This window comes from Toxorhynchites rutilus, chromosome 1 (genome assembly GCF_029784135.1).
Source record: "Toxorhynchites rutilus septentrionalis strain SRP chromosome 1, ASM2978413v1, whole genome shotgun sequence".
NCBI classification, from domain to species: Eukaryota; Metazoa; Arthropoda; class Insecta; order Diptera; family Culicidae; genus Toxorhynchites; species Toxorhynchites rutilus.
Genome location: NC_073744.1, coordinates 69,900,913 through 69,911,128, shown reverse-complemented (window position 1 = coordinate 69,911,128; position 10,216 = coordinate 69,900,913). Strand labels below are relative to the sequence as shown.

Genomic DNA, 10,216 nt, shown 5'->3' with positions numbered 1-10,216 from the left:
ATTTAGCTAATTGAACGGACATGTAATGCGACATTTTTGTAAACATAGGGTTCGGGGTCCAAATTATGGTTAAAACACAGGTTAAAATCGCCTCCAATGCGACACTGAGTGTTTCGGCACGTCGCATAAAATGTAATTTACTGAACAACATGTAACAAGCTGGATGGGAAGAAATTTTCCAACTGTGAAAGCTGTGGCGAGTGGCAAACGCAATAGCTAAACAGGAAGGGTTAACCGAACAAGATGGGGATATCGAGTGATAACAAAAACACAACACCAAAGGTTTTTTTCAGAACCATCAACATGTTCATAAAGAGTACTAATCCATTTTTCAGGTAGATAAGTAGGTATTCACGTAGGAGAAGAAAATAAAACAATATATAAAAAATATATATTTAACAAAAGCTGTCCCCTTTGTATAGTCCTACGTCACTCCGGTTATGTCCCCGACATTACCCACCCGTCTTTTTTATTACGCTGCTGATGTGTTGCTGCTTATATGTAAGATGTATTTAAAGATGTGAACAGTGAATAGCTGATATCTTTAAATGGATTAACAATATAACTAACTGGTCTGCCGGTCTAACTGTTTTCACAAGGGTTCTGTCGGTTACCTTCTCAGGTCTCCCACAGTGATCTCTCCGCCGTCGTGGTACGATTTCAATCAATAGTGTGCGATAAATAATAGAACACATAGTATGTCCAATTAATTTCACAGGTTTCCTTTTTAGGATACCTAAATAAAATCTCTGCCGCGTATTATGACATACCGTTTTGGCTCAAATTCCGAACACTTATGCTTTGTTGGTCATTGAACTCATTACTTAAAATTGTACTTTTTCGCGAAATTAATGTGGTTTTTGGATACAATAACGTCTTTTCTTTGATTTACAAATCCATACTCATGGTGAAAAACTAAAAGTATGTTTGATTACATTTGTCTAAAATTCCGAACATGCATTAAAAAAAATCATAACTTTCGAGCTACTAGACCGATTCAGATCATCAATATATCAAATTAAAGCCAGTTTGCTATAGTCTTCTTTGGAAAAATACTATACTGCCAAGAATTTGGATTTTGTGCTTCGAAACTTGATTCAAATTCCGAATTAGCTAACGCAAACATATAAACATTATCGCTGGTTTTGACAGTCATTTTTATGCAAATGCTAGGTATATGCAGTTATATGCAGTATCGATACCTTCAAATATGTTAAAATGAAGCCTACACCACAAAGAATGTCAGGGTTTTTATTATTCAATTATTTATAACATTTAAGTTCAGTAAATTTACATTTAAAAATGAAGTGCTCAGAATGACTGTTCGTAGTTTGAGACAAAACGGTATAATATTTACTGAAGTTCGTATTTAGAAATCACATCACTTAATTCAGTGAATCCTGATTATTAGCTCTTTCCACTAACGACTATTTCTTCCTTAATAAACGCTAAGGAACCACGCTATAGAGGCGACCCTTCAGGCCTTCGGGCGGCGAATACCATACTAACATTCCTTCCTTTCCCCTAGTGACTGTAAGGACGTGGCCGGCGTCGTTATTGACCATTTAAAGCTCGAATCACCGACAATTGCACAACGAGAATGATTTGCTAGTCCCAAGCGACATTCTGTGTGTTCTTTGTGCAATTTGGTTGGTTCAGGTCAATCACGGAGAGCAACTACGTATTGTACAGTCTACCCAAACTCAAGCTCAAGCTCAATATGTAGACCGACATTTTGTAGTGGCAGCCATCTTAGATTTGCATTTTTCATAAATAACCGTGTTCTACTAATCAAGCCCTTTCATTTGATAACCATATTAACGGGGTTTTCGTTTATTGTCTATTCATCAACAGGCTGTGAAGGCCCCAATGATGTTACTTATATCTAAACATGAATGTTACACTACATAAGTTCGTCACATAATAAAACTAACATCGAAACTAAAAACCTATGGTAAATTAAACTAGTTCAGAAAAAAAAGAGCTAAACCTCCGGCGAAGAAGCGTTCGGGATAAATGGAAGTCGTACAACATGGTCACTCTGTTGAATAATCTTTGCAAACCACTAAATCCATCAAACATGCTGTAGTTCGTACGTTGTACGGGCAACCTTAGCATCGCATTATTCCGGAGAGCTCGAGGTCGGACGTTGATATTGATGTTCTCCAAGAGAACGGGACAGTCGATGCGTCCTTGCAAAACATCAGCTATGAACAGAGCTCTGGCTGTATCTCTACGGACCGATAAAAGTTCCAGGTTAATCAACTGACAACGACTCTCGTAACTCGGTAATCGGAAGGGGTCCGTCCACGGCAATCTGCGGAGTGCATATCTCACGAACCTTCGTTGAACAGACTCAACTCTTTCGACGCCATTGTTGTAGTAAGGAGTCCAAACTGCAGAACCATACTCTAAAACAGAGCGAGATAGAGAGCAGTAGAGAGATTTGAGGCAGTAGATGTCAGTGAAATTTTTGGCAATTCTGAAGATGAATCCAAGAGTTCTGGTCGCTTTATTGACAATGAACGAGATGTGCGGTTTGAACGAGAGTTGCGTGTCCAATATTACCCCTAGGTCTTTGACTTCACTAACGCGCTCGATTTCTGAGTCACGCAAGACATACGTATACAATATGTTCTTTCTCGTGCGCGAGAACGAGATGACGGAGCATTTAGCGGGGTTTACATCCATGCGGTTGAGCATACACCAATCGGCGAAAGCATCCAACTGTCTCTGAAGGAGGTGACAATCTTCAATTGAGCAGACCCGAAGGTAAATTTTCAGATCATCTGCGTATGACAGTCGTGGTCCTTCAATCACCAAATTTACGTCGTTAAAATAGATCAACCCAGATGACTACCTTGTGGTATGCCAGAAGTAGCAGCAAATAGAGAGGATTGACAGTCGCCAATAACGACGGCTAGTCGGCGGCCAGTGAGGTATGATTGGAACCATTGCAGAAGGTTGCCGTTAATCCCAAGCCTGTCGAGTTTGGCAACAGCTATACGGTGGTTCAATTTATCAAAGGCCGCAGTCAAATCTGTATAAATGGCGTCCGTTTGAGCGTATTGTAACATAGAATTGGTAATGTAGGAGGTGAGACACAGTAAATTTGTGGTGGTGGAGCGACCCGTCGTAAATCCGTGCTGGTCAGTGCTAATGTACGGCTTGCTGAGAGCGTTGAGCGGTTCCATAATAACGAGTTCAAACAATTTAGCCAAAGCGCAAAGCGAAGTAATGCCACGATAATTATTGACGTCCCGTCTATTTCCTTTCTTATGGACTGGGAACATATGCGATAGTTTCCAACAGGTCGGAAAAACGCCAGTAGACACGGAAAGCTGGAATATTTGGAGCAGCGGGGTCAACAAGTCATTCATGTGCGTTTTGAGAAAAGCTGATGGGATTCCGTCAGGTCCCGGATTGAACGACGCTTTGAGTTTTTTCGAGAACGACCTAGAAATCATCTCCAAACTGATGTCAACTCTACTCAGGGTTTGGTTGGAGAGAGGGACGTAGCCAGCAGCATGCCTGATATGTTCGTCGCTCAAACTCTCATCGGTGAAAACGCTGGCAAATTTATCTGAGAAAAGGTTGCAGATATCCCGTTGCGTAGAGGCCACGATTCCATTGAATGCCATAGACGATGGCAAACCGGCTGAATGGCGCTGCTCGTTGACAAATTTCCAAAACTGTTTGGGATGTGATATGAGTTTTCTCTGTACACGACGCTGATAATGTAGGAAAGATTGCTTCGCAACACGTTTATATTCGTGGTTGATTCGCGCATATTGATATTGAAGAATTTGTGTGCGGTGTGTGGTGAAATTTCTCAAGGCGGCCCTCTTCATTGATTTCAGTCGTCGAAGCACACAGGTCTGCCATGGTTTGCGGGATGCATGGTGGCATTTCTTTTTCGGCACATATCTATCGATAACATATGCCAGAACGTTGGAGAATGTTAAAGCTGCAGATACGAAAGTCATAAGAAATTGCTACAGGTGAGATATCGAAATCCTGTGACAACTTAGTACCAACGGTAACCAGCAGAGGTGGATGATGAGGAGTGTGCTTAACAAGAGGAGCAGGAGCTCTGCATAGGAATGGGGCTGTGTCCTGCGCACTCACAAAGCAGAGATCCAGACTACGGTCATTCTGATTGGTAACGTAATTGATTTGCGAGAGAGTGGCTAAGCTGTAATTGTCAAGCAAGAAAGAAGCATTGGGAGGGATGGTCGAATGAGCCAAATCCGGATAAAGGAAGCCGTTGCAGGATTTCTTCCACGAAATTCTTGGAAGATTAAAGTCGCCCATTAAGATGACTTCATCTGTTGCTTTAGCGGTTTCCAAGACAGAGAAAACCGACTGACAATGTGTCTCAAAGAGCTCGCGTTCTCGTATTCGGTCGGGAGGAATGTACACGCACATAGAAATAAAGTACGGTCGCCAAGTGTGATCGCCGTCCACACCTGCTCCAAGCAAATCCATTTTTGATTATCTACAGCTCTCGCTTCGAGTCTGGAGTTCACGGCCACCAGAACGCCTCCGCCTCTAGCCTTACGGCTATTATCAGCATTCCTATCACATCGAAAAACTTCATAATCTTTACCGAACATCTGATGCGAGAGCGTACGTGAGTCTAGCCAAGTCTCTGTGAGAACAACGATATTGTAGCATTGATCCGATACAGCTAGCCGAATATCATCGACATTTATGTTGATGTCGCCGACATTCTGGTAATATACGACGATTTTCTGATGGCAATTGAACGAGAGAACGTTGGATTGCGAGGTAATAGACGCAGATGGTGAGATCACGGTGATGGAACTGGAATTCAAGGCGGTATCAGGCGACGAAAACACTGAAGTGGGACGGTACTTTCCTGCTGCAGCAGACTGGAAAACCCCCGGTCTACCTCTGCCATCTGGTCCGAGACGACTATGGTGAACGTTAATTGGAATAGACACGACTGTGGCAGAGGAGACGGGGGCTTCCAAGATGATGTACAAAATGCGTCCCGGATCGGATGTTTGCTGAGGTGATAAATTTTGAAATAATATTTAGTCCGCCATTTGGTGATGGCAGCCATCTTGGATTTGCATTTTTCATAAATAACCGTATTCTACTAGATAAGCCCTTTCATTTGATACCCATATTAGTGAGGTTTTGAGAAAATATATAGTCCGTCATTTTGTAGTGGCAGCCATCTTGGATTTGTATTTTGACGTAGGATTACGTCTTACACTAAGGGTGCCAAATCAGAAAACAGGTCACGTTTTTATGAAATAAAGTTAATGTCAATAACTATTTTTGCTGCGAACGGATTTTAACAATTTGATACCAATCGAATCGGAAATTTTCTAAAATTTATTTGATATGCTATGCATTACAATTCCATAGTCGTACAGACTATGGGATTGTAATTTAAATTGAAGAGAATTGGAAGCATTCCCATTTCCCCATACATTTGTTCTGTCCATTTGTGTGCTTTCCCGAACAGAGCTGACAATAACGGGCAACTTCAGCAGCCGCTAGAATAGAAACAACGAAGGAGGATTGCGAAAAGAGAATATTTGCGAAGTAATCTCCACCCTGGCATAGTAAGTAGTGAGTGAGTTTTCATAAATGGTCATTCTCTCCGTGTTTCATTTTTATTAATGCAACTGTGTGAATCTATTAGACGCGTGTTTGATGCTTGTTGAATAGCGAAGTACAGAAGATGCCTCTCGTTAAGTACTCAGTGCAATGCGTGCATTGATATAAAGAAACAAATTGCGACATATGACCAATTAGTGTATTGTTCGCGCAAAGGCAAGACAGAATCGTTGCTTCTCATAATGATTCTACAAAACCAGGCAAACCAGGATAAACCAATAAAATTAATAAAAAAAAGACGGGTGGGTAATGTCGGGGACATAACCGGAGTGACGTAGGACTATACAAAGGGGACAGCTTTTGTTAAATATATATTTTAAATATATTGTTTTATTTTCTTCTCCTACGTGAATACCTACCTATCTACCTGAAAAATGGATTAGTTTACTGTTTATTCTTTATGAATATGTTGATGGTTCTGAAAAGAACCTTTGGTGTTGTGTTTTTCACTCGATATTCCCATCTTGTTCGGTTAAACCTTCCTGTTTAGCTATTGCGTTTGCCACTCGCCACAGCTTTCACAGTTGAAAATTTCTTCCCATCCAGCTTGTGACATATTTTACAGTAAATTACATTCAATGGCACGTCGCATTACCACCACTCAGTATCGGATTGGAGGTAATTTTAACCTGTAATTGAACATTTGCGATGACAGTGGTACAGTGTCGACCTTCAAAGTGGGGTCATAATTTGGACCCCGAACTCTATGTTTACAAAAATGTCCAACTAAATATGTCGCATTACTGGTCCGTCCAATTAGCTAAATGTCGAGATAAGTGTAAATTACTGTACTTTCAATCTAGAAGCAATTGAGGAATTGGTGAAAATCAATAAGCTCAGAACAACTGCCAAATTCACATACTCATCATATTCTGGCAAACAAATTATGAAAAAATCAATTTGTGTTTTATTATTATTTTGGATATTGTTTTAGAAAGCATTGAGCTGTATTTCCTAAACTCTTTTTTGGAAGGTTTAATGGCCCTGTAAAGCGCCTTGTTTTATGGAATGGTTCCAATTTAGAAAACTTAGTACTCGTGGTTTTGAAAAAAAAAACCATTTCGAACGCCCTCGATGCCGCCTTGTTCTGGATTTGCCACCAAAGCAGTTTGTATAAAGAACAAACTTTTTTCTTCTGCTACCTGATGCCGTTTTGCGATTGCGTTTGCCACTCGCCACTCACTGCAACTGCCTGTTGTTGTCTTGATATGTTCTGTTCTGAATGCGGTTTTTCTTATCGTCGCGAGCAGCTTTACCAGCCAACTCGATCACTTCGGCGACCGAAACTATATAACGTCGGCTAGGTGGACTGGTGCACTGGTACTAACGCGCTCGGCCTAGCTACCCTTGCGGGGAACAGATCAACACGGTTCGAGCGGGATTTTGCCTTTCCCTTCATTTTCCTCCTTTACCATGTCCAGACATGGCTGCTTGGGTTGGTTTGTTGATGTGTTGTGATGCGAAACGATGTGGTGTACGGTTTGAATGAGAATGATCGTTACGGAAGGAAGGAAGGTATTGTATTATAGAGACTTTAAACTTTTGCAGTTCATTCGTCTCTAGCCTTGAGAAAGGCCCTTTGAAAACTCTACTCTACTCTATTACTCTACTCCAGCGCTACCACCTCCGCCCTCTTGCCTTGAGAAAGGCACTCGATCCTTCGCCGTCCAGCTCGTCCAGCAACGATGTTGTCCAGTCGGTGTCCACACAAAGAATGATCGTTACGGCAGCGGAGCGGGGATTTTTAAGCTGACTGGCTGGTAGAGAATTACGCATGTGTGAGACTGCGACCAATGTTTCGTTCATTTTTTTTCTTTTTCCTTTCCAATCGTGCTTCATTCTATTTCGCTGCTGCTCTGGTTGCCCGTTTTGGTCGGTACGATTTGAGGAGCACAAAATGGACCAATCAAAAATGGGCACATAGTGCATTTTGACAATGCTTGATATTCACAATTATTCAATTATTTATCTCAAGAAAAATGAAATGTTATTCATTATAATAGATGCGTAGATATATTTCCTATCAATTGATGCAAAAACCTTTGCGATCTATTGAGAAATGCTCGAGTTATAAGCGTTCCAAATCTTGCATTTTTTCTTACTTGTTCAGTGCCTAGATTTCCATTTCACCCCCTATATCTTCCGGTTAGACGTAGTCCTACGTCAAAAGATTGCGCTGTCCTACGTCCTCAGCGGTCGTGTCTCGGATACAACCCCTCGATTTTTTCATAAATAACTGTGTTCTACTAGCCCTTTCATTTGATACCCTATGTGGGTTATATATGTGGGATAGAGTTTTGAAAACAAATATATGTATATATATATATATATATATATATATATATATATATATATATATATATATATATATATATATATATATATATATATATATATATATATATATATATATATATATATATATATATATATATATATATATATATATATATATATATATATATATATATATATATATATATATATATATATATATATATTCCGCCATTTTGTGGTGGCGACCATTTTGAATTTGCATTTTTCATAAATAACTGTGTTCGACCAGTCAAGCCCTTTCATTTGATACCCACATGAATTGAATTGGAAACCAACGATACGCCAAGCAACTTCAATGGAGCTAATGTACTTTCTATTTGGAACCACCGTATTTTGTCATAGTCATTCAATGGACCATGAGCCATGCTTGTGGCAACAGTATCGAACACAGTCTTGCTAGTGGTCACCATCGTATGACTATTTATGGAGACGTATGTGCAGTGTAATTAATGAACACCATAAAATGAACAATCAAACGACCGTCGAACTAAAAATGTCATATGACATTCCGAATTTGGTCAAACGTCAAATGACATTAAAACTACAGTCAAATTAGCCGGAATTAATGGTTATGAGCACGAATGGTACAATAAAAATAGCATATTTTCACCGCTCTTCTGGGTACATTCGACAGAAAGAGAGAACATATAAACGTTAAACTGATGGTCGTGTTTGCGGATATGCATTCATTTCTGATGTGACTGTTGGAACCGAGCTATGCATTCTTGGTCACATTCACAGTACATAATGAGCCGTAACTCTCGCGCAAGGTCAGTATGTGATGTCGTCCATTTACAACACTGGTTGTGCACTTGCACATACTGTGTTCTGCTTTCCAAATACGTCCTAATCCGTTTGAGATTTTTCTCCACTTGCAGAAAATGTGTTACTTTTTTAATTAAAACACATATTTGATATGTAGAGCTAATTTTAGTTTAAAATTTTTATTTTAAAAACATTTTTGTCACCCGAATACCGTTTTGTTTCAAACTCCGAACACTTAAGCTTAATGGCCATCAACATTAAACAATATCTCATTATTCAAAATGGTACTCTTTCGCAAAATTAAATTGATTTTTGGATACAATAGAGCCATCTTTTTCATTTCACTACAATAAAACTGATTTACAAATACATTTTCATAGTGAAAACCTAAAAATATGTTTAATCATTTTTGTCTCAAATTTCGACACTATTTTTGTCACTGACTCATATTCCAAACACTTTTGTCTCAAATTCCGAACAGCAAAAATACAGTTTTTTTAAAATCATATCTTTTAATCTACTAGACCGATTCATATGATCGATGTATCAAACGAAAGTCAATTTGCTAGTCTTTTTTTGGAAAAATGTTACACTCGCAAAAAATTGGATTTTGCTTTCATAATTATCGATTGTATTTATTTTTCATAGTTTGCATGGTTTCTGGATCAAGGGGGCGCTATATCGGTATCAATACCTACAAATAATGTTGAATTGAAGTCTATAACCAAAATAATGTCAAAGTTTTGATTATCAAATTATTTATAACATCAAAGTTCAGTAAATTCATATTGAAAAATGAAGTGTTCGCAATTTGAATCATGCGTAGAAACTTTATTCATATTCCGAACACTAGTTTTAATGAAGATTTCTGCATAAAATATCGTTTTTTTTTCGTCCATTTATTGTAGATTCTTACAAATTCTACACATGAAACATGCACATGAAAACTACAAACAAAATAGATGAAAAAACTACAAAAACTGAAAAATTAACGATGATTGCTTTTTACAGAATTTTCTAACGCAAAATTTAATCATTGGTTTTGACTGTCACTTTTTTGCAAATACTCAATGTTATATATTACAGACTGTATCGATACCTGTAAATGATGTTAAAATGTAGGCTAAAGCCAAACAATTTCAGGGTTTTGATTATTCAATTATTTATAATATTAAAGTTCAGTGAATTTACATTTGAAAAAGAAGTGTTCGGAATTTGAATCATGCGAAATTTGATTCATATTCCGAACACTACTTCAATATTAATTATGATGAAGATTTCTGCATAAAACATCATTTCTTTTATACAGTTATTGTAGGTTCTTACTTTTTCTAGCACTTAACATGAAAACAGCAATCAAAATAGTTGAAACAACAACAAACACTAAAAAAAATAACGATGCTTGTTTTTTTTACGGAATTTGCTAATGCAAACATTTTATCATTGGTTTTGACTGTTA

At 38.5% G+C, this 10,216-nt stretch overlaps 1 protein-coding gene across 1 annotated transcript; it reads right to left on the bottom strand.

Moving 5' to 3' along the window:
- Positions 1–2,843: 2,843 nt before the first annotated feature.
- LOC129782425 (uncharacterized) lies at positions 2,844–8,402 on the bottom strand. The gene is made up of 4 exons (XM_055789620.1): positions 8,247–8,402; positions 4,442–5,033; positions 4,035–4,334; positions 2,844–3,967 (listed from the first exon to the last, which is right to left on the bottom strand). Exons 1-4 carry the CDS (start codon positions 8,400–8,402, stop codon positions 2,844–2,846), a joined length of 2,172 nt encoding a protein of 723 aa, XP_055645595.1.
- Between the last annotated feature and the right edge of the window lie 1,814 nt (positions 8,403–10,216).

What these genes read in the sequence shown, in the direction of transcription:
- LOC129782425 (XM_055789620.1), bottom strand. Translation starts at nt 8,402, where the DNA reads ATGGTGACCACTAGCAAGACTGTGTTCGATACTGTTGCCACAAGCATG. An exon ending in TGGTTTCCAATTCAATTCAT is followed by an intron (nt 5,034 to 8,246) that starts GTGGGTATCAAA and finishes TTATCACCTCAG; the next exon opens with CAAACATCCGATCCGGGACG. An exon ending in ACCTCTGCTGGTTACCGTTG is followed by an intron (nt 3,968 to 4,034) that starts GTACTAAGTTGT and finishes TCGTATCTGCAG; the next exon opens with CTTTAACATTCTCCAACGTT.